Source organism: Petaurus breviceps, unplaced genomic scaffold, assembly GCF_028583685.1.
Source record: "Petaurus breviceps papuanus isolate PSGF00001 unplaced genomic scaffold, PetGlider_PUasm1.0 91041, whole genome shotgun sequence".
Classification (NCBI taxonomy): domain Eukaryota; kingdom Metazoa; phylum Chordata; class Mammalia; order Diprotodontia; family Petauridae; genus Petaurus; species Petaurus breviceps.
Window position 1 is genome coordinate 9,282,762 of NW_027187400.1, and position 23,297 is coordinate 9,306,058.

At 45.0% G+C, this 23,297-nt stretch overlaps 1 protein-coding gene across 2 annotated transcripts; it reads left to right on the forward strand.

Annotated features, from left to right (window-relative positions):
* The first annotated feature begins 723 nt into the window (after positions 1-723).
* Positions 724-20,906, forward strand: LOC138154342 (tissue alpha-L-fucosidase-like). Of its 2 annotated transcripts, XM_069079043.1 has the most exons (8): positions 732-2,073; positions 9,743-9,877; positions 12,112-12,249; positions 13,689-13,794; positions 14,960-15,160; positions 16,283-16,470; positions 18,223-18,322; positions 19,643-20,906. In XM_069079043.1, exons 1-8 carry the CDS (start codon positions 1,697-1,699, stop codon positions 19,781-19,783), a joined length of 1,386 nt encoding a protein of 461 aa, XP_068935144.1. In that variant the 5' UTR covers positions 732-1,696; the 3' UTR covers positions 19,784-20,906. The 2 variants fall into 2 exon arrangements, with proteins under 2 accessions (XP_068935145.1, XP_068935144.1); XM_069079044.1 differs by lacking the exon at positions 13,689-13,794 and having other exon boundaries at positions 724-2,073; positions 15,037-15,160.
* Positions 20,907-23,297: the final 2,391 nt, after the last annotated feature.

The window sequence follows — 23,297 nt, forward strand, 5'->3', positions numbered from 1 at the left end:
TAATTATTGCTAGCTTTTCTGGAAAAAAAAATACCCTCATATACTCATCTTTCTTCCTCTCTGAAGGTAGAAAACTACACAGCAAGAGAATGGAAGTGTTACCATCGATTTATAATTTGGAGATATGAATAAAGATATACAGACTAGATATATATACTACATGCATAACATGTATATATGTCATTATATGTGTGTAAACAAAAAGATACCATTCATTACATGTACGCCTGCTTGTTACAAAGCAACTGGTGAAAAGGAGAGAGAAAGAGAGGAGGGACAAAGAGAAGCAGACACAGACAGAGACACAGAAAGAGGGGGGAGAGGGAAGGGAGAGAGAGAGACTTGTTAAAGTGGATTGTATATTTCTAGTTACAGAAGATACGGAAGGAAAGTGTCCTTGTTAGCAAATGTTCGCACTAGATTAAAGGGGACCATAATCAGTTAAAGACAAGATAAAGAGGAGTGGGCGTCCTAGGGCACTTAAATCCCTTGCAATAGTTAAGTCTCTGTTCGCATTTAAGAGAGAAAGAGTAGTTCTAATAAGCTGATCCTGCAGTACTTGCTGAGACCATACACACATAACAAATGTTGAATTAGCACCAACATGGAAATCGTTAAGTTAACACCAAACAGTCCACTCTTTACTCTTAATCCTTAAAAATCCACTTTCAACAATATTAAATTGTACTCATTTTCTCTCTTATCTTCAGAGGCTTGCTGCTGAAGTCTATACCACCAGTCCACGCGGTTCTAAGTAACCTAAAGAGACAGGGATCAGTCCCACCCCCTTTCTTCTTTCTGGCCAATCAGTGGTGAAATCGTACGGAGAGGCCCCACCCCCAGCCGCTTTGGGGCTGCTCTTGTGGATTAAGACTGGAGTCGATGAAGAGGCTGCATCTCGCTGGCCAATCAGTGGGCAGGAGGGGCGGCGCCCATCAGCTGGTTTCGGACTTGCGCCTCCGAAGCTGCCTGGGACCGCGGCTCGAAGTTGGGTTGCTACCCGGGTGACTGCAGCTATGGTAACCTCCAGGACCGAGCTCCGGCAGCTGCGGCTGCCTCTGCTCTTGTCCGCATCGTCGGCCTCGGCCAGCTACACCTCGGCCTGGGAGAGCCTGGACGCCCAGCCGTGGTTCGAGGAGACCGAGCTGGGCGCGTCTGTGCAACGGGGCGAATACTCAGGGAGTGACTCCGCTCGCAGGCCGCACGCGATCCCAGGGAGGAAGCCGGCCTACGCCGACCTCGGCCCCAGCTCGAGGCCAGGTTCTCCAAGTGGGTGAACCTCCTGGAGGCGTCGGGCTCCAGGTGAGACCAGGCCAGGGAGCACACCAGGGAAAGGGGACCGGCCAGCCTCCACTTTACAAATGAGAAAGCGGGCCCAGAGAGGTGAAGGGACTTGGCCCGGGGTCTCTGAAATTCGAGCCCACGCCTCCTCCTTAATTCCGGAGCTCCCCTATACCCTGCAGCCTCGCTATATCAATCTTATCCACTGAGGCGTCCCCTCCTCGAACGCCGGAGGGCGCCATAGTGCGTGCAGGCGCTGGAAGGCCCAGGGCGTTGTTTAGGAGGCGGGATCGGCTCCGCCCCCTTGTTTCTCCACGGCCAATCAGCATGGCAGAGAGAAGGAGCCCTCGAACCGGGACGGGGCCTAGCTGGTGGGGAAGAGGTGTTTGGCAACACTCGGACTTTGATCTCCTAGATGGGCGCCGCGGTGGTCTGGGAGGCCTACCGGGGCCGCCGGTGGCTGCCACTAACCTTGCTCCTGCTGGCGGCCTCGGCCTCGGGCTCGCCTCGCTACACCCCGGACTGGGAGAGTCTGGATGCGCGGCCGCTGCCCGCCTGGTTCGACGAGGCCAAGTTCGGCGTGTTCGTGCACTGGGGCGTGTACTCGGTGCCGGCCTGGGGCAGCGAGTGGTTCTGGTGGAACTGGCAAGGCCGGCACGACCTCAAGTACAAAGCCTTCATGATCCAGAACTACCCCCCGCACTTCTCCTATGCAGACTTCGGTCCCCAGTTCCGGGCCAGCTTCTACGACCCCAAGCAGTGGGCGGACCTGTTCGAGGCGTCCGGGGCCAGGTGAGAGCGGGCGGGGCACGCCCAGCTGGGAGGGTCGGGGAGGGAGCTTGGATTGGGCTTGTCTGCACCCCAGCTTTACAAAGAGCCCCGAGTTATCCCGGCCCTTCTACCCGATACGGATACGAAGGCAAAGGAAGCTAAAGTAACTTGCCCGCTGAGGGTTTTGGGGCGGTTTTTGTTTTGCTTTGGTTGGGGTTTTTGGTATCCCCAGCAGTTGACTGTCTCCTCCGAAGTACTTAGTAAATGTTTATTGATTAACTGTCTAGACACAGAGGGATAGTAACTAACTAGATTTGAACTTCAAGTCCAGGACTCTATCCCTGCTTTGTATAGATCAAAGCCTTGGGCTGGTTGCAACTAGCCACTGCTGCCTTGGTAGAAACAAGCTACTGCTGCCCCCGTAACAAAAAACATCCATTTAGGGCTTACTCTGAGTTAGAAGGGGCAACTAGGTGGCAAGGTGGATAGAGCTCCAGGCCTGAAGTCAGGAAGACTCACCTTCCTGAGTTCAAATTCAGACTCAGACTCTTCCTAGCTGTGGGACTCTGAGCAAGTTACTTCACCCTGTTTTCCTCAATTTCCTCATCTGTAAAATGAGCTGGAGAAGGCAACGGCAAACCACTCCAGTTTCTTTGCCAAGAAAACCCCAAATGGAGTCATGAAGAGTCAAACAGACTGAACAGCAAATGAGTTAGAATGAAAACTCTTTGGGAGTAGGGATTGTTTCATTGACTGTATTTGGGAGGCATAGTAAGTGCCTTCTGTAAAATGAGTGGGTTGGGTTTACCTGTGTCACCTTAGGCAATCACTTAACCTCCCTTCCGGGACTTAATTTCCTCCCCAGAAAAAAAGAGGAGGTTGGATTAAATGGCCTCTTAAAGTTCTGTACTTATATGTTTTTGTATATGGCTGTGCCCATGTTGTCTTTCCCATTAAATTGTATGCTCCTTAGGCTAGGAATTGTTTTTGTTTTCTTTCTTTGTATCCCCAGCCCTTAAAGCTTTAGTGTGCCATATAGTAAACTCTTAATAAATGCTTTATGGCTTGAATCAGCAAGCACTTATTTGACTCCTCTTAGGTGCTGCTGGGCTCTGGTCTACGCCCTAGGGATACAGATACAGAGGAGCTAATGTGTAATTCATGCAGCTCAGATGACTCATGTCTAAACTGGCTAGATAATTAGGGGCAGAGGTGAAAATTGGCTCATCCTATGATCATGTTGGGGCACTAGGTGGCGCAGTGATAGAGTATCTGTCTGAGTCAGTAAGACTCATGTTCATGAGTTCAAATGTGGCCTCAGACACTTACTAGCTATGTGACCCTGGGCAAGTCAGTTAACCCTGTTTGCCTCATTTTCCTCATCTGTCAGATGAGCTGGAGAAAGAAATGGCAAATCATTCCAGTAGCTTTGCCAAGAAAACCCCCAGTGGGGCCCCAAAGAGTTGGACTGGGCTGAACACAACTGAGCAACAGTCTAGCTCTCCCGCAAGATGAGGCGTTGTAAGGGTTATGGGATTTAAAGATCTTCCATGCCCCATTGGACTTGCTGACGTAGCAGGAAGGGGCAGAGCAAGAAGAAGCGGAAGCCAAGCTAGAGTTCCTTCTGTGGCTAGCAGTGGCGGCTGCAGCAGCAGTAGCAGCGGCAGCGGAGGCGCGAACCCCTTTTTGAGTCAGCCAGAATTTCTGCTGAGGATTCCTGCTGAGGACTGCCAGGGGCCGGAGCTGCTGGGAGCACGCTTCCTGGACACGGGGTGGTCGCTGTGAGTGGGGAGAGGAAGACCTTTGCCTGAGGTAGCCTATTCTGTTTTAAAAGCTTGAGAATGTGGGTGCTTTCTACTTTATCTGCCTGTGCCAATTTCATAACTACTCTGATGGCTTTGACTTACTAGTTTTGGGACTCAGTCTTTTGGTATTTTAATAAATGTTCCAGCTTATTCCCCCATATAGAAAGCCTGATATATTTTGTGACTGATAACTTCATCAGCATATCTGTAATTTCCGTAGGCATTGTGAATATTGCTTTGCTATAACAGGCGTTAAAAAGAAGAGCTCACATCTATAAGGTGGAGTTTTCCCCCACAGCACCCATGTACTAGTAGAAAAATATCATTGTCCCCTTTTGACAAATGAAGCAACTGAAGCTTAGAGAAGGGAAAGTAACCACAGGCCCTGGCATGGCCAGGAAACAGCTGAGACTCCGAAGCTGGTCCTCCTTGCTTTTTAGTCCTTCTTTCTCTGCTCCTGGCTTCTGATTATTCACCAGAGATCTAGTTAGGAGATAGCCCAGGGTCACTTAAAAATTATAAAAAGGTGCTTTACCCAGAATTAGGGCTGGAGGGTCTGGGCTTCTGACTCCCTGTGTGAGCAGTCCACCTCCTAGACTCAGATTTCTTGTCATAGATTCAGAGTTGGAAGTGATTGATTCCTGGGTAATCTTAGAGGTTACCCAGGCCCACCCCCTTATTTTAGCAAAGGAAACAAAAGGGCTTACTATGAGTTAGAAGGGGCAGCATCTCCCAAACTCCATAAGTGATGACTCAAATGTATACCTATCTCATAGGGTCATTTTAAGGATCAGGTTAGATAATGAATCCAAGGTCTCTGCACACTGATATCACTTCTTTCTTCCCTTGATCCTCTTCTCTCCCCCATTCCCAGCAGAGTTCTCTCTTTTGGTCACTCAGGACACCTCCTCTTCTCAGCCCTGTTCCACTTCCCCTTCTGGTTCCAATTCTTTCTGTGTTCCTTTACCAAAGAAGAATTAGGCCTTGGCTTCAGCACAAGAAAGATGAGCCGAGGAAAACTGGGCTTCTTTTTTTTTTTTTTTCAGGGCAAATGACTTCTAAAAGCAGAAGTTGGTGCTGTCCCCATCTTTGAGTTATAGAATCACAAGAGCCATAAGGGAGAGCCACTGGGGGCTTAGCTAGTCCAAGGCCATTGTGTGACCCATGAGCAAGCTAAGTAGCCTTAGTGATACGATAGCACCTTCCCTCTGTGATTATCTCCAACTTATCCTGTCTAGAGTTGTACATAAGTTATTTCCATGTGGTCTCCCCCATAAGACTGTAAGCTCCTAAATGGCATGGACTGTCTTCTGCCTTTTTTTGTATCCTCAGCACCTAGCACAGTGCCTGACACACAGTAGGTGCTTATTAAATGTTATTGACTGTCAGAGAAAAAGTGACTTATCCAAAGTCACAGAGCCAGCAAGTTCCTCAAGTCTCTGAATTCTAGTTCCATATGCTGTAAGGTAGGGATAATAGTAGACTCTACCTCAGGGTTATTGTGAAGTTCACATTGGACATGAAGAAACTGGAGAGCGTCCAGGAGAACACCCAGTCCAGTAGAGGGTTTGAGCCCATTATATATGTGGATGGATTGGAAGAGCTGAATTGGACGTGTTTAGCTTAAAGAAGAGAAGGGAGGACATTGGGGCAGACTGATAATTTGATGGCTCTGATGGAGTAGGATGTGGATCTCTGATTTCTTTGGTTTGACCCGAGGGCCAGTGGTAGGATGGTAGAAGTTGAAAAGAAGCCAATTTATGCCTTGACATCAGGAAAATAACTTCCACTTGATTCAAAAGCTGTGAAGACAGGCAATGGGCCATCCCAAGGGATGGCAGGTTACCTGTCCTTAGAAATCTTTAAGTTGAAGCTTTATAAGGATACAAAAGAATGAAATACACACTAAATAGGGTATCTCACCCTCCAGGAGAGTAGGGGGAGAAGGGAATGAGAGGGGGGATGATGGAAGGGAGGGCAGGCTTGGTAGGGGGGGGGAGTTGGAAGCACCCACTTTTGAAAAGGGATGGGATCAAAGTAGAGAATAGAATGAGTGGGAGGTGGGATAGAAAGGAGGGAAATATAGTCAGTCTCTTACAATATATCTACGATGTTATTGTTTTGCATTAGCCACACATGTACAACCTATACTGAACTGAACTGCTTATCTTCCCAGTAAGGGTGGGTGACAACGAAGGAAGGGAATGAATCTGGAATTCAAAGTTTTAAAATCAAATATTCAAATATATATAAGAAAAAAATTTTTTTTTAAAACAAGCTCCCGGACTCCAGATTAAAAACTTCTGGTTTAGTGGGCAGAACCAAAATGGCAGAGTTAAAGCAGGGACCTGCTTGAGCTCTCTCCCAAATGCCTCAAAATACCTGTAGAAAATGACTCTAAACAAATTCTAGAGCAGCAAAAGCAACAAAATGGCAGACTGAAAGAAAATTCCAGCCCAAGACAATCTGGAAGGCTAACAGGGAGGGTCTGTTGCGCCAGGCTGGGAGCAGAGACTAGCACCAGCACACACGGCACAGACAGGGCTGGAGCAGGCCGCAGGGCACCAAATCATTGGCAGCTTTGGCGGTTTCCAGACTTCTCAACTCACAAACACCAAAGACAGCAAAACTCTATAAAGATGAGGGGGAAAGGTCTATCATACCTGGGTGAGAGAGGACAGTGGCCCATCCCCAGCCCAAGGGCAAGGGCTGCAAGCAGTGGCTGCTTCTGGAACTCTCTTGGCCTACAGACCGTAGGAGAAACAAGCAGTTGATCAGAGGAGGATTATAGAGATCTTATTGCTGGCTATGAGACAGGATTCTCTTGCTTTGCCCTGCTTGGATCTGGGTTGCCGTCTTGAGTGGTAGTCCTAGAGCAAGGGGGTGTGCTGGCGTGTTGGAGCTTGTGGCAGCAATGGAGAGGGATTCCTCCTCACAACTCTAAGGCAGAAAAGAGTACTTGTGGTTGCTCACAGACCAGGAGAGGAGTAATACCTCTCCTTTGATCATACCACCTAGGAAGAACTGAAAATTTACAGGTCCCTAGAAATATCTCTGAAAACAGCTGCACAAAACCCCTGAAGTTTGGGGCAGTACACACTTCACTTAATTAAGAGCTCAAAAGTCAAGTAACTGACTGGGAAAATGAACAAATGGGGGGAAAATCAGACTGTAGCTTAATTACTTGGTGAAAAGGTATTTTCTTACATCCTTGGTGATAAGGATGATCAAAACATACAACCAGAAGACAACAAAAGTCCTTGATTTCTAAAGGTCTTATGGTAAAAGACAGGAGGACAGGAGATCCTATACATTTATCATACTAAACCAGTTTTTGTTTTTATTATTTTCAGTTTTCTTTTTTTTCTTTTTGGAAAGGAGAAGGCAGGGCATTTGGGGTTAAGTGACTTGCCCAAGGTCACAGGGCTAGTTTTGCGTTAAGTGTCTGAGGCCAGATTTGAACTCAGGTCCTCCTGGCTCCAGGGCCTGGGCTCTATTCACTGTGCCACCTAGCCGCCCTGTATTTTCAGTTTTCAACTTTCACTCACACAAGATTTTGACTTCCAGATTTTCCAAAAATCCTTCAAAAGGATTTTGAAATCAAGTAAGAGAAATAGAGGAAAAATTGGAAAGAGAAATGAGAGTGATGCAAGAAAATCATGAAAAACAAGCCAGCAGCTTGCTAAAGGAGACCCAAAAGAATGCTGAAGAAAATAACACCTTAAAAAATATTCTAACCCAAATGGCAAACAAGGTCAAAAAAACCAATGAGGAGAATACCTTATAAAACTGAATTGGCCAAATGGAAAAGGAGATGCAAAAGCTCACTGAAGAAAATAATACCTTAAAAATTAGATTGGAGCAAATGGAAGCTAATGACTTTATGAAAAATCAAAAGATACTATTAAACAGATCCAAACAAATGAAAAAATAGAAGGCAGTGTGAAATATCTCATTGGAAAAACCACTGACCTGGAAAATAGATCTAGGAGAGATAATTTTAAAATTATTGGACTACCTGAAAGCCACTATCAAAAAAAGAAGCTAGAAATCATCCTTCAAGAAATTCTCAAGGAAAATTGCCCTGATATTTTAGAACCAGAGGGCAAAATAGAAATTGAAAGAATTCACCTATCATCTCTTGAAAAAGATCCCCAAAAGAAAACTCCTACCTAGGAATACTATAGCCAAATTCCAGAGTTCCCAGATCAAGAAGAAAATATTACAAGCAGCCAAGAACAAACCATTTGAATATTGTGGAAACACAATCAGGATAACACAAAACCTAGCAGCTTCTACATTAAGGGATCACAGGGCTTGGAATATGATATTCCAAAAATCAAAGGAGCTAGGACTAAAACCAAGAATTACCTACCCAGAAAAACTGAGTATAATGCTACAGGGGAAAATATGGTCATTCAGTGAAATAGAGGACTTTCAAGCATTCTTGATGAAAAAACCGGAGCCAAACAGAAAATTTGACTTTCAAATACAAGAAGCAAGAGAAGCATGAGAAGGTAAACAGGGAAAAGAAATCATAAGGAAATTATTAGAGTTGAACTATTAACATTCCTATGTGGAAAACCGATAATTGTAACTCATAAGACTTTTCCCAGTATGAGGATAGCTGAAGGGAATATACATGTGTCTGTGTCTGTGTGTATATATATGTATAGGAGGGTGTATGTGTATATAAATATATATGTAAGTGCGGGCATTTGTATGTTCATGTATACATAGAGGGCACAGGATGAGTTGAATATGAAGGGATGATATCTAAAAAATAAAATTATGAGGTGAGAGAGGAATTTATTGGGAGAAGAAGAAAGGGAGCAATAGATTAGGGTAAATTATCTCATATAAAAGAGGCAAGAGAGAACTGTTACCATGGAGGGGAAGAGCAGGAAGGTGAAAGGGAATGGGACAACCTGATTCTCATTGAATTTGGCCTAAGGAAGGAATAACATACACACTCAATTGGGTATCTTACCCTACAGGATAGTAGGGGGGTAGGGGAGTTGGGGGGAGGGTAGAGGGGAGGGCAGATTGGGGGAGAGGGTAGTTAGAGGCAAGCATCTTTGAAGGGGGATGTGGTCGAGGGAGGAGGTAGAGTGGGTGGGAGCAGGATGGGATGGAGAGAAGTGTAGTTGGTCTTTCATAATATAACTACTATGGAGTAGATTTGGGTAACTGCACATGTACAATCTATATTGAATTGCTTGTCTTCCCAGTGGGGGTGGGTGAGGAGGGAAGAAGGGGAAAAAAATCTGGAACTTAAAGTTTTAAAAACAAATGTTTAAAAATTCTTTTTTTACATGCATCTGGGAAAGGATGTACAGGTACTGGGGTATAGAGACCCATCTTGCCCTACTAGAAAGTTAGGGGTGGGGTGTAGAGGGAGGATATAAGAGAGAACAGATTGAGGGAAGAGGTATTTAGAAGGCTTGCTGTTTTGAGGTGGGGTAGGGGAAAGATGGGGAGAGAAAAAATTGTAACTCAAAATCTTGTGGAGATGAATGTTGAAAACTAAAAATAAATAAATTTTTAAAAATTAAAAAAATAAAGTAGAAATAGAGGCAGACATTTTGTAAGACAGAATTTTTTTATTGCTAATATATAATATTTTATTTTTTCCCCAACTACATGTAAGGCAGGAATTGTTGAGAGGCCACAAATTACTAGTGACCTCTTCTTTTGTTCACATTTGATTTACTAAGCATTTATTAAATACCTTCTGTGTACCAGACCCTGAGGATATACAGGCAAAAACAGGCCCCTGCCTTCAAAAATTTCCATTTCACTGAGGCCATATGTACACAGATGGATAAATATATGAGAATTTGAGCAGGAAGAAAACATTAACAACATGCCTTTGATTTCCACAGATATGTGGTCCTGACCAGTAAGCATCATGAGGGCTATACTCTCTGGCCCAGTCCTACATCTTGGAACTGGAATTCTGTGGATGTAGGGCCACACCGAGATCTGGTGGGTGAATTGGGACATTTCCTCCGAAAGAAGTAAGTGTGTTTGTTGCTTATTAGCCCTGCATTCCCCTTTGCTGGCATTCAGTCACTTACAAATCTCTTCAGCTTATCCCCTTGGCTTTTCCCAAAAAACTAAGAATAATCTGTGGAACAGTCTCGTCATCATTGAGCATTATTTTGTCCAGGCCTTGCTTGTTTGAGGTTTAAGCCAAAGGTGACCTTGCTACAAGTAGCATTTGACTGGTGAATAAAAGCTGCCCAGAGTAGACCAGAGTCTGCATCAGCCTAGGAAAATATCTATTGATGTGGAGGTTTCTCCAGTCTTGGCTAGACAGTAGTTCTGAAAAAGATTTGTGGATTTAGTGGACTGGGCAGCTAGGTAGCACAGAAGTCAGGAAGATTGGTCTTCCTGAGTTCAAATCCAGCCTGAGACACTTCCTAGCTGTATGATCCTGGGTGAGTCAATTTAACCCTGATTGCCTCAGTTTCCTCATCTGTAAAATGATCTGGAGAAGGAAATGGCAAACCACTCCAGTATTTTTGCCAAGAAAACCCAAATGAGTCAACATTTCTGAAATGACCAAACAACAACAACGCTCACTGTGCATGCATAGTGTGAATTGGTTGTCAAGACAGTTAATGCAATCTTGGGTAGAATGAGCTGCCTTCCACAAGGTGGGTGACCCCTCCTCAGAGGTCTTCCAACAGAAGCTATAAGACCACTTGTTAACTGTGTAGTACTGGAGTTTCTTGTCCTGGATGACTTGGCCAGAGACAGAGAACCTGTGGCCTCGAGACCACGAGTGACCTTCAAGCCCTTGGGTGCGGCCCTTCCACTGTGTCCATGTTTCATCCCCTTTTATTAAGGGGATTTGGTCTGTGATGTTTGAATTCGGTCAAAGGGTTGCACTTGAGGACCTACAGGGCCACATGTGGCCTCGAGGCTGCGGGTTTCCCACTCCTGGCTTAGACTAATGATGTTGAAACATTGCCTTTGAGTATTTGATTCTCTGATTCTGATAGGACCATCTGCTACCACCTGCCCCTCCGTCCATATACTCCTCCCTAGGTTTTATTAGCCTCTTTACCCTTTTTACCCTTCCCTTTCTCCTTGGCTAAAGAAGGGTTCGAGTTTGAGTTGATGGCACAGTGAGGACACCAGAGCTTCCTTCTGAGTTGGAGTGATCAGCATCTGCCAGCTTAGGTCTGCGTCCAACATATCAGTGGTTTCAAAGTTTTTGGTTTCAGAACCCCTTTATACTCTTAAAAATTGTTTCCCCCCCAAAAGAGTTTTTTATGTGACTTGTTTTGTTTATCTAACAATTGTTACTATAATAAAAATGTAAACACATTACTGTTATTATAGAAATAGTTTTGACTTAATGGAATTAACCCCCCCCACCCCGCAAAAAAAAAAAAAGTGAGAGGGAAGAAGTCTAAACACCTGAGTTATTTAAACTTAGGCAGCTAGGTGACCCAGTGAATAAAGTGCTGGCCTTTAGTTAGGAAGAATTGAGCTCAAATGCGGCCTCAGACACTAGCTGTGTGACCCTGGGCGAGTCACTTAACCTCTGTTTGGCTTAAGCCTCTGGAGAAGGAAATAGCAAAGCACTCCAGTATCTTTGCCAAGAAAATTCCATGGATAGTCTTGATGACGACTGAACAACAACAAAATGTAAACTTACTGGAGGGCAAGTACCAGCAACTTTAGACTCTCCAAGGTGGAGACTACATCTTAACTGTCTTCCTCTAAGTCCTTTATAAATGAAGGGGAGAAGCATCGTCTTAAAGTCTAGAAAGCACCAGAGTGAGGGAGTTAGCTGGGAAGAAAAGAAAACCGGGAGTGCAGATGTTTCTACAGTTTGGAAAAAATGTGTGACTTGGTAAGGTTGTTGTCCAAATTTACTTATACCACAGAGCACATATGTTCGGGAGGCAGATGCTGCTGTGAACAGTATTCTGTAACGGCATCTTGACTCTAGTTCTTTGGTGACATCCTTCAAACTACTTCTTTGTAATTCAAGGCAACCCTTGAAATAAATCCTGTAATAAATATTTGTTACCAAGAAATTGGATTCCTGCTGTGATAGTCCTTACAGAAAATATCTGGACACTGACAAAAAAAATTAAAATTTGTTTCAGATTTTAATTCCCCATCTTGTCAGTTCCATACTATGTAATATTAGGTCTTGCTGTTTTTATTTTGAAAGTAGCTATTTTAAAGAATTCCATGTGAGATGATTCTATTTTCCCCTTCATCTTTTTAGGAATATCCGTTATGGATTGTACCACTCACTCCTGGAGTGGTTTCATCCCTTCTATCTGCTTGACAAGGAAAACGACTTCACAACCCAGAATTTTGTCAAAGCCAAGGTCCTGCCAGAAATGGTCAATCTTGTGAACAGGTAAGCACCTCTCTGACCTTCAGTTTTCATCCTCTCTAAAATTGGGTTGGGGCATTTATATTACTCTTCCCATCTCATGGGGCTTTATAACCCTAAAGGGCTAGAGAAATGGGAGGTGCAAGCAGTTGTTGTTACTTGTAAAGATCCTCTTAGGGGACAGTCATTCCACTGAGCTCTGAGTGCAGCCTTACTAAGGGGTGAGGTCAAAGTCTTCCTATACCTCCAAGGGACCAATAATTTCTGTGGAGTGAAGGGCTAGAGTAAGCCAGCTAACACTGCCCTGGGGATGGGTCCAGGAGTAGAATTCTGTGGCTTCAAAGCCCCCTCTTTTTTCCCCCCAAATATATCACTCACTAGGTGTAAGGATCTCCCAGTGAAGAGCTTGCTTTCCAAGGCAGACAGCATGTTCTTAGAGAGTGTCTGAGGACACTCAAATGAAGCAGCTTACCAGGTCCACACATCCAATATGGTCCAGGGCCAGGACTTGAACCCAGGTCCTCCTGACTCCAAGCCCTCTGACCACTGCTCCATGCTGCTCCTCTACAAAGTACTTGACATTCATGCTTTCAGGCCTGTGAGGGAAGGACAGTAGTCTAGTTCCAGTGTTGCAGATGAAGGTAGTAAGGCTTAAACAGTGTAGTCTTGCCTGAGGTTACATGGTTCTTCATGAATGCTTGAGCTGGTGGGCCTGGACCTTGGGTCTCCTGACTGCTGGTCCACTGCTAGGTCACCTAGACCCCACTGCTGCTCTAGATGGTAAAGATTCCTCCAACATGTTGAAGTGACCACCAGAAATCATACACCAATGCCCCTTAAACCTGCTAGAGGGGACCCCTACTAGGTTCCTTGGAAACCACCTAATAGGCCCCAGTAGTAAAGAAATGTTTCACCTGTGTTGCTAGAAACACGCCACAGATTCCCATGGATTCCCACGGATTCAGGTCTGTTTATGTTTGTATCCAAGGCTTTGCTAAGGGATCACAGCTTCGCTTCAATAGGAACAATACTAAGACTTTGCTTCAATAGAAACAATACTTGGGGCGGCCAGGTGGCTCAGCGAGTAAAAGCACCAACCCCAGTGTCAGGATGGCCTGGGGATCAAATCCGGGCTCAGATACTCAGCACCACACCCAGAAATAACTGGCCGTGTAACCTTGAGCAAGTTACTTAACCCCAATTGCTTAAAAAAAAAGAAACAATACTAAGGCTTCTCTTCGATAGAAACAATACTAAGGCACTGCACCCCCTTAGAAACATACTCTGTTGCTAACAACCACATTTTCTATAAAATTATGTCTAACAGAAAGCTCGGGACTGTCTTTCCCTCTGAGAGGCCGTCACCAGCCGGTTAATAAACACTCCTATCAAATCATTATTGGTTTTGCTGTCTTGCCTTCTCGGTTGTCCATTACAGTGTTACCCTTCCACGTGTCTTTCAGGTACAAACCTGACCTGATCTGGTCTGATGGGGAATGGGAAGCCCCTGACACTTACTGGAATTCCACCGAATTCCTCGCCTGGCTGTACAATGACAGCCCTGTAAAGGTGGGTGACTGGTGAAGAACTGGTTGTGACAGTAGAAGGATGAGTGAGCCAGGGCCTGGAACCAGCTGTATCCTTCCTTCCCCTCCATGATTTGTCAGGAGAGAAGAGAATTCTGGATGGAGAAATAAGGAAGCTTTGCAAGAATACAGGATGCAGCATGTTGCTGTGGGCATGTTTTGTGGGACTGGGGGAAAAGCAAGGAATTCAAGGTCCTATACATTCACGTTGTCTTGGCAGTTATTGAAAAGAGTTATTCCTTAGCATGGAGTCTTAGCTGACATCCAGAGCAGGCCTTTAGATCTGAGGCAGGATCACTGAATGGGCCAAGGCCTAGTGATGCAAATTTCATTTCATTTCAGCCAGTGGTGCTTTATGCAATGCCTACTATATTCACACTGTATTGGTAAGACATTCTGGTGGGGGAAATAAATCATGAGCACACAATTATAATACAAGATAGTATGTATGGTCCATGTATAGGATGGGTCCCAGCAGTTCTAGGAGCTTTAAAGCTAGGAAGGATAGCTAACATGACCAGATGACTAGATCCAAAAGGATCTTGATAAGACTAGAGCCGGGGGCTGAATCTCACAAGAAGAAATGAATAGGAATGAATATTAGGTCTTCACTTGGGTACAAAATGTCACTTTCACAAGTGTAAGATAGGGAGTGGGGGACAGGAGGGATGAGCAGACAGTTGTTATGAAAAGGACCTGGGGAATCCAGTGGACTGTCGGCTTCACACAAGTCAGTGATGGGATTTGAGAGCAAAAAGCAAAAAACAAGAAAGCTAATGGGTTCTTGGGCTGCATGAAGAGGGCCTGAGCTTCCAGGGATAGGGAGGTGATAGTCCTGCTACACGGTCCTCTTCAGACCTCACCTGGAGGATTTTATTCAACTTCAGGCACCACAGCTTAAGAAGGACAGGGATAAGAAAGGAGGAATAGGAACGTAGCTAGCATGGTGCAGGGCCGTGCATCTTTGTCGTGTGAGGACCAGCGAAGGAATAGGACTTGTTTAACTTCACTTAGCAGCGTACATTCTTGTATTGCAAAGTCAGCTAAGAAAACTCAGGAGATTTGCTTTTACATCTAGATTCTATAGCCACAGGAAACCATGGGGTTCCATTCCTGGTGACTCAGCTCTTCCATTCTTCATTATTTAGGATCAAATTGTGGTTAATGATCGATGGGGCAGAGACATTCTCTGTAAGCATGGGGGTTACCTCACCTGTCATGACAGGTACAAGCCAGATACTCTTCCAAAACGCAAGTGGGAGATGTGCACCACCCTTGATAAAGCATCCTGGGGCTATCGGCGAGACATGAACAGTAATGACGTCATGACTGATTTAGAAATCATTACGGTAAGAGATGCTTGGGCTTTGGTCTCCTGAAGCAGGGTGGAGAGAGGGAGGATGTAGTGGAAAGACAGTGAGAGTCAGGAGACTAGGGTTTGGGTCTAAGCTACATGCTCTCTTTCTTAGGTATGCTTTCTCATCTGTATAGTTAGGAGACTGGACTAGCTAATCGCTGAGGTATCTGGTATATATCAGGTATCTGACATTCTCTGTTGAAAAAGTCTTCTACCTAGCTCTGAAATTGTGAGTTCTAAGGACTCTTCCTGCTCTGAAATTCTCTGTTCCAAGAAATTTCCCAACTCTGAAATTCCATGTTCCTGCTCAGACACTGTGGGTTTTACGAGTCTTTTTCCCGGTTCTGACACCACCTTCTCCATGAAGCCCTTCCTGACCCCTGTGCCCTTCCTTCCACACTACTTTACATATATTTATATTCATTCATTTTGGATTTGTGATGTATATATCAATATATTATGTACTTCATATCTTCCCCTGTGTAATGGAAACTCCTTTTTGAGTAGGGATTGTGTCATTCTTTTGTTAAGTAATTTTCAATTGTGTCCATCTCTTCATGACCCCATTTGGAGTTTTCTTGGCAAAGATATCAGAGTAGTTTGCCATTTCCTTCTCTAGGTCATTTTACAAATGAGGAAACTGAGGCAAACAGGGTTAAGTGACTTGTCCAGGCTCATCCAGCCAGTTGAGTGTCTGAGGCTAGATTTGAACTCAGGTCTGCTTGACTTCAGTCTGAGCGCTCTATCCACTGCACCATCTAGCTGCCCTTGTGTCATTCTTTAGGTAACTTGTATCACTGCTGCCTATTATACTTGCCTCGTAAGTTATAGAAGTTTAAGAAAAACGACTTAATTGTTTTGCTTGAGGGTCCTCCCAACTTGGACTTTGTGTTCGAAGGACCCTTGTGGGTCTGAGGTGCTGGATTCTAAGCAGCCCTCGTTGCCTGGAGGCCTCTGGCCTCCATGGTCTCATGGGCCTAAGAAGCAGAGAATGTGCCCCAGGCTGTTGACTTGATATTGTTGTGGTTGTTTAACATTTATGAGTTTCTGTGCAGTGTATCCAGTGCCAGTATTAATAGGGGAGGGCACTTCACTGTTTCTTTCTTCTTTCCAGGAACTAATTGAAGTTGTGTCCTTTGGAGGCAACTATCTGCTCAACATTGGGCCAAACAAAGATGGGATCATTGTCCCCATCTTTGAAGAAAGGCTCCGTTCTGTAGGGAGCTGGCTGAGCATCAGTGGGGAGGGGATCTATGCTTCCAAGCCATGGAGGGTGCAAAAGGAGAATACCACCACCGTATGGTAAGTCAGCTCCCTCTGTGTCTATTGGCTCATCCCAGGTGAAGATCTCTCTGTATCTAAATGTGGCCTTGTCCAGCAGAGCCTCCCGGAGTCCCCTCCATGCCGGGCCCAGCAATCTTCAGAAGCTCCCTGATCTCCCTTAGGTCAAACTCTTCTGTTCATGGACTCATAAAGGATGCTGTAAGTCTTGGCATCTTGGTTTGACTCAGGGCTTCTTAGCCTTTTGTGTGCCACAGACACCTTTAGCCATCCAGTGAAGTCTGTCGACTCCCTTCTAAGAGTAATGGTTTTAAATGCAGAAAATAAAATACCAGAGACGGATTACACAGGAAACCAGTTACATTGTAGTAAGCATGCATTTTTCCCTATCCAAGTTCGTACACCCCTTGCAGTCACTCTGTGGGAGTACATAAACCCCAGGTTCAGAGCCCCTGCTCTAATGTGTGCCTGGATAGAATTGGTTCTAAGTGTGTGACAGCCCTAGCTAGGGGCTAGGTTAGTGTTAGAGATAGTGGGGTGGGGGTGGGGAATAACTCAAAGACAGGATGATACGGGAGAGAGTACACCAGCCTGGAAGTCAAGAAATCTGGGTTTTTGAGGTTCAACCTTGCCACTAACTATGCAAACTATATTAAAACAAAGAAGAAGGATTGGATTAAACCATCTCCAGGGCCCCAGTGTAAAAGTCCCATGACATTCATAACTTCCAGTCACATTAGGCCTTTGGAAAGCATCATTAGGTCTTTGGTTCAGAGGGAAACTGTAACCCAGAGCTGATCTCAGCATTCTCTGCAAATTGCTGTGGGACCTCAGGAAGAGAGGTTCCTCTTTACTTATGATCTGAGGCCACTGGACAGGATCAGATGCTCTAGATTTCTGCCTGTGGTCCAGGCCTCTGTTTGCTTTCAGCTTCTCTTTTCCCATGAGTAGAAAGGTCTTTAAGTCAAAGGCCATGGAGGACAAGGTGAGAGCAGAGTTGGGAAGATGACAGTCATCTTTGACCTTTACACAGTGCTTTAGATTCCTTGTCCTTCTACATGATGAGTGGTGAAAAAGAGAATCATCCCCATTTTTCAGATGAAGAAACTAAGGCTCAGAGGAGCAAAGTGGCAGACCTGAGGCTCCAGCCCACACTCTGACTCCAAGTCTCTTTCCTACTTTCCATTTCACACCTATTAGTTGTTCTCAGTCTACAAATGCTTTTTTCCTAACGGATCTTGTCCCATTCTTTCTGGAGGCTTTTTCCCCCTCAGATGACTGGACTGTTTGGTGAAATAGTGCCCCTATTCATTGCTGTGGGACAGGGGACAGAGCACTGGCTCTGGAGTCAGAACACCCCCTGGGTTGAGATCCCATCTGAAACTTGCCCAGGTGACCTTGGGCAAGTCCCAACTCCCTGGCCCCCCCTTTTCTCATCTGTCAAATGCCTCTGAGGTCCCTTTCCAGCTCTCTCTAGGATCCCAAGATGTTGTGTCCATTAAGTGACAGGAAATACTTGCTGAGTGTCTGCCTTATATTCTTCTGATGAAGTATCAGGTAAAACGATTGAGAAGGAAGGGCCTTGTTTAGAAAGGAAAGCAAAAGGAGAATGTTATTAACTTCTAAATTCAAAGGGATTTCCCAGGTTCTAGGTGCATGACAGGAACTGAGTCCAAATAACGGACTCATCCATGGGAATGGACTCTGGTGGGATAAATGCTCCATAAATATTTCATTCCATTTCGATAAATCTCTGCTGACTGTCTCCTGCAGGTATACCACAAAGGATTGCGCTGTGTATGTCTTCTACAATGATTGGCCAGAGAATGGAGTGCTCCAGCTGGCCTCCCCTATCACAACAAATACGACAAAGGTAAGTAGTCTTCACAGTGTTGTGGAAAGGGCTCTCTAGCCTTGGAACCATTAGCAGAGTTAGGAAATCCCCTGAAGCAAAGCTGTCAAATTCTGGGGCTGCCTGCAGTTAATAAACACACAGTACAACAAAGATAATGTTCATTTGTGGTTTTCTAAGTTGATATACAGCCTTCAGGAATCAGCTTAAGGCTTACGCTAGTGCTCTGGGGCCCCGGGGTTTTCCTCCTATTTTTCCATTATAATTCTTACGTCTCTGGGATGGAAAATCCTCTTCCATCATGTAAACAGTCAGCACATCCCAGGAGTCATGTGATCTGTTCTCAAGCTGTCAGCACGGTTCATAATTTTGCTCTCTAAGAACTTTCTCCATAAATATAAGAAAACACCTCACCCCACTCCTTTGCAGAAGTCAGGGTTTTTTTGACTGTGTTGATTGACTTTGCCAAAATTTTTTTCTTTTTCTTCTAAAAAAATTATATGTATATGTGTATATATACATACCATACATATGTTATATGAGATAGCTCTCTGAGAAGGAAAGGAATAGAGGTGGGAAATATAGCCAATATAAAAGTTTACTTAAAAAAAACAAAGAGAAAGATTGCCTACCCCAAGAACCTTACATTCTATGGAGAGAGACATCATCTATACAACAAATATATATTAAATCAGTGCTAACCTAGTAAAAGAACTGTTTCTGCCCATCTGGTGAAGCTATGGTAATGTGATCTGTTAAGTCATTATTACTCCCATTTTATAGACTGAGAGGAGTCCTGCTTCACTTAGTCAAGCTCACCTTGCTCGAAAGTATTGGAGCCAAAACCAAGTCTTTAAGGCTGTTGCCATTGTTAGTATCTCCCTATGGTGGTATGATAGATGGAGGCTCAGACTTAAGAGTCAGAAAGACCTGCCCTGGATACTTCGTAACTTTGTGAAACCTGGGCAAGTCACTAAACGTCTTTCAGCCTCAGTTTCCTCATCTGTAAAATGGGATAATATAGCACTTTCTCCAAGAGAGTTCTGAGGATCCCATGAGATAACACGTGGAAAGCACTGCATCAGTTCTAGTTATTATCTCTTTAGGGAGTAAAGTCTTATGTGCAGATGGTTTTATTTCTTAGATCAGCCATGAACTTATTGTTTAGCCTTGGGCAGATGACTTCCCCTCCCTGAGGCCCAATCCCCTTGGCTGTCTGATGAGGAGAATGGACTGGATCGTGTCTAAGATCCTTCTTCCCTCTGTTTCAGAGCCTTACAACTGGTGACATGTAAAGATCATGTCTTGTCTTTCTTTTCTTGTCTTTTCCTTTCTTTCTAGGTGAGCATGTTGGGAGTGCCAGGGTTTCTGAAGTGGTCACAAGGCTCAGTGGATCAAGGCCTCATTGTTTACCTGCCCCAGCTGTCTCCAGCTATTATCAAGATAAAAGTTTGGACCCTCAAACTAGAGGAAGTCAAGTGAGGCATCATGCCCCACACCACACCAACATCTATGACACAGCTATTGTGATTTTTGCTTCTAAGGTGTGGGCATTGCAGTAAATTAGTTCTGCTCTTACTTAACCAAGGTGGCATTTTTTGACCCATCTTAATCAAAGGACAATGCACCCTGTGTGTCCTCAGTGGGTACCTCTGATTTATAAGCCTGCACCTCCCTCCATGAAAGAGGCTTTTTGGGAAGATCTCAGTTTATCTCTATCCTTATGTATGTATTCAACCTCAGAAATTATTAATATGGATGTCTCATCCTCTTCCTCTACCCGCTCTGTGTCAGGTGCCTCAATCTTGTAAGTACAGATCAGGGATCAGGCACTAACAGACAGAAGGAAGTAGAACAGATTGGCCAAGTAAAGCCAAGTTTGTTAGTATGGTGTTGGCTGCTGGTTGAAGAAACTTCCTCAAGGGCAAGCAGGAGCCTGAAGAATTGGGGATCCCAGTAAAATGTGACATTGAACAAGCAAGAGGCTGGGATCCAGCAAGAGAGCAATGTTTGTGAATTCAGCAGCACCTCCCCAGGGGGACCAGAGAAGGATGGTGTCCCTGGTTATTCCTGGCTTTCCGCTTCTTAGACGTACACCAACCACCAACCACGGCTGCATTAGAGAGCCCCGTGTGTAATTCTAAACAGTGGTTGGGAATGGAGTTGGTTCGCAGTTCCATCTTGGAGGTATACAGTTTTGTTCCGGAGAGTGGCACTGTGGGTTCCAGGGAACTGTCTCTCTGTAGGGCTAGTCCTAACCCTGTTAAAAACCAATTCTATTCATGCAGAGGGCTAAAGCAGGCTGGTCTCTAGTTCCTGCTTTGTGGTCCTGAAGGTTCCCCATGGAAGAAACCTAGGGGAATTCCTGCTGCCTTGGGGCAGGGAAGGTGGTGACATCCATAAGCTGGAGGATCTATTTTCTTTTTTATTTGCATTCTAATCTGAAAAGCCACGAATGGCACCGTGTCATCTGCTGTTAAGTTCCCTTCAAAATGTGCAATTAAGGAACAAATGCTCCAATTTCACGTGTCTGTCCTGTGCCTCTTTCTATGTGAATGTTTTGACAGCTGTAAAAAAAATAAAAAAGTAAACTTCCATTTAAAAAGGCTGTTGTGCTGTTCATTCTGCCTGCCTTTTCAGAAGTCACTTGGTACAAGAGATCTTCAGGGTATCCCCCAAATTGAACAGTAAAGTCAGAATCCTGATGGTGGACAGTGAAAAAGGGACCCATTGGGAGGCAGAAGTGCTGGGTCCTAGTGCTGCCTCTGCCACTAAGTCATTTGGGAACCTTGGACAAGTGAGTGCACTGCTCTGAGCCTTTCCACCTCCATAAAGTGGGAGTTGTTTTGGTTTTTTATATGAGGGAGACTCCTAAGTGATCATATAGTAGAAAAAGCCCCAGACAAAAAGGGCACCAGGTCTGCCTCTGATGCATCACACAAGGCCCTTGAGTCTCTCAGGTCCTTGTCTGGTGGTGATTATTTACATTCCTGTAAAGTCCTTTGGGGTGTACAAAACAATCTCTTCCCCGAAACACTGAAGAAAGGAGTGCAGGTATTAATGTCCCCATTTTAAAGGTGAGGAAACAGGCTCGGTGAAGAAATTAGGGCTTTGCAGAGTTGGAAGGGACTTCAGCACACTTTCTTACCCATGAATCCTCACTACTTCAGGACAAGGGGTCATCCAGCCTAAAAAGATCAACTGATTGCTGAGCTAAACCATTAAAGAAATCTAGGAGTGATCCAGCAGGAAGAGCCCCTGAGCTCTGACTACTGTAATGGACAACTGAGAAAGCAAGACAGCAAAACCAATTATAATTTGATAGGAGTGTTTATTAATCGGCCCGTGACGGCCTCTCAGAGGGAAAGACAGCAGCGAGCTTTCTGTTAGACATAATTTTATAGACAATGTGGTTGCTAGCAACAGAGTATGTTTCTAAGGGGGTGCAGTGCCTTAGTATTGTTCCTACTGGAGCGAAGCGTAGCCATGATCCCTTAGAATCCGTGGGAATTTGTGGCATGTTTCTAGCAACACAGGTGAAACAGTTCTTTACTACTAGGGCCTATTAGGTGGTTTCCAAGGAACCTAGTAGGGGTCCCCTCTAGCAGGTTTAAGGGGCATTGGTGTATGATTTCTGGTGGTCACTGCACTACAAATGTTCATGCCTAGGGCAATGCCCCAAGTCAGGCACAAAAAACCTTCACAAAGGAGGGCGAGGGAAGAGCCAAGTGGCCGGGATACTAGACCCAAGGGACTCAGAGACTGATGGCTAAGGCACTGCCGGGGAGGCCACTGTGCCCATCCCTGCAGCTACCCAGTAATTACCTGTAAACAGGGCACCCTATGACAACAAGCCTTTATCACGGACTATTTCATGCCAACCTCGTGTGTCAGGTGCTGGGACACAAAAAGAGTTGACCTCAAATGGCTTCTTTCAGTCTAGTCATGGCTCTAACTAGATAAAGGCAAATGATCAGATTAACAGGGAAGAGAGTGGAGGCTTCAAGCTATCCACTGATGAGTTTGACTTCCAATCCTGGCAATGTTCTAAAACAGGGGTGGGGAACCTGTGGCCTTCTAGGTCCTCTAGTGCGGCTTTTTGATCGAGTCTAAGTTTTACAGAACAAATTCTTTTATTAAGGGGATTTGTTTTGGGAAGTTTGAATTCAAACATCAAAGAGTGACTTGGGAGCCGAGAACAGCAATGATTATTGTGTTGTGGTCACGCTAAACTAAATTAATTTCATTTTTTTGACATGATTACTAGACTGACCAATTAAGGGAGTACATTCCTCATCAGAGTACCTGGGGGGGAGGGATTAGGGCCATAGAAGCTGATGTTGGGAGTGGGGTTGCATTGTGCACATCAGCCCCAGGCATGAGGACCCGAGTGGGGACTTTGATGAGTCTCCTGCTCCTGGCTTTCCTCTCACGCACTGATTTATTCTCAAGATGTAACCGTTGCACCACGTACAAGCAGCAGTTCCTCAGTGGGTACCCCACCATCATCACCAACGGCAGTAACTACACTTTCATACATCAGGTCTACCATTACCATTGTTGTTTGTCATGCGTTTTCAAAGAGGACCAATGACATCGCAGGGTGATGTCTTGACTCATGGACGAATTGGATTAAAGTGAAGTAAAGTTTCTTCCAAAGTCACGGAAGTCCAGTGGCAAGATGAAAGTCCAGAGAGTGGCGATGACCCAGGTTGCAGTGGGTGACCTTGGTTTCTTCAATGTCTGACCAAGCTCTAAGCACTCCACAGAGCCTGCTTCAGGCACCTTGGTGGCTATTAAAACAAATCGTTCTCATTCACCCATTCCACTGGGGAAAGTCTTTACAAGCTTGGCGTTGACAGCCCCCTAACACTGACAGGTTTGAGGCTTGTCACTTACCCTCAACCTGATTTAACCCATCTGCTGAGAAGGTTTACTGGGGTGTGGCTGCTGGGCATGCTATAGCTCCCTGGAGCCACCGGTGAGAGCTGGGTGA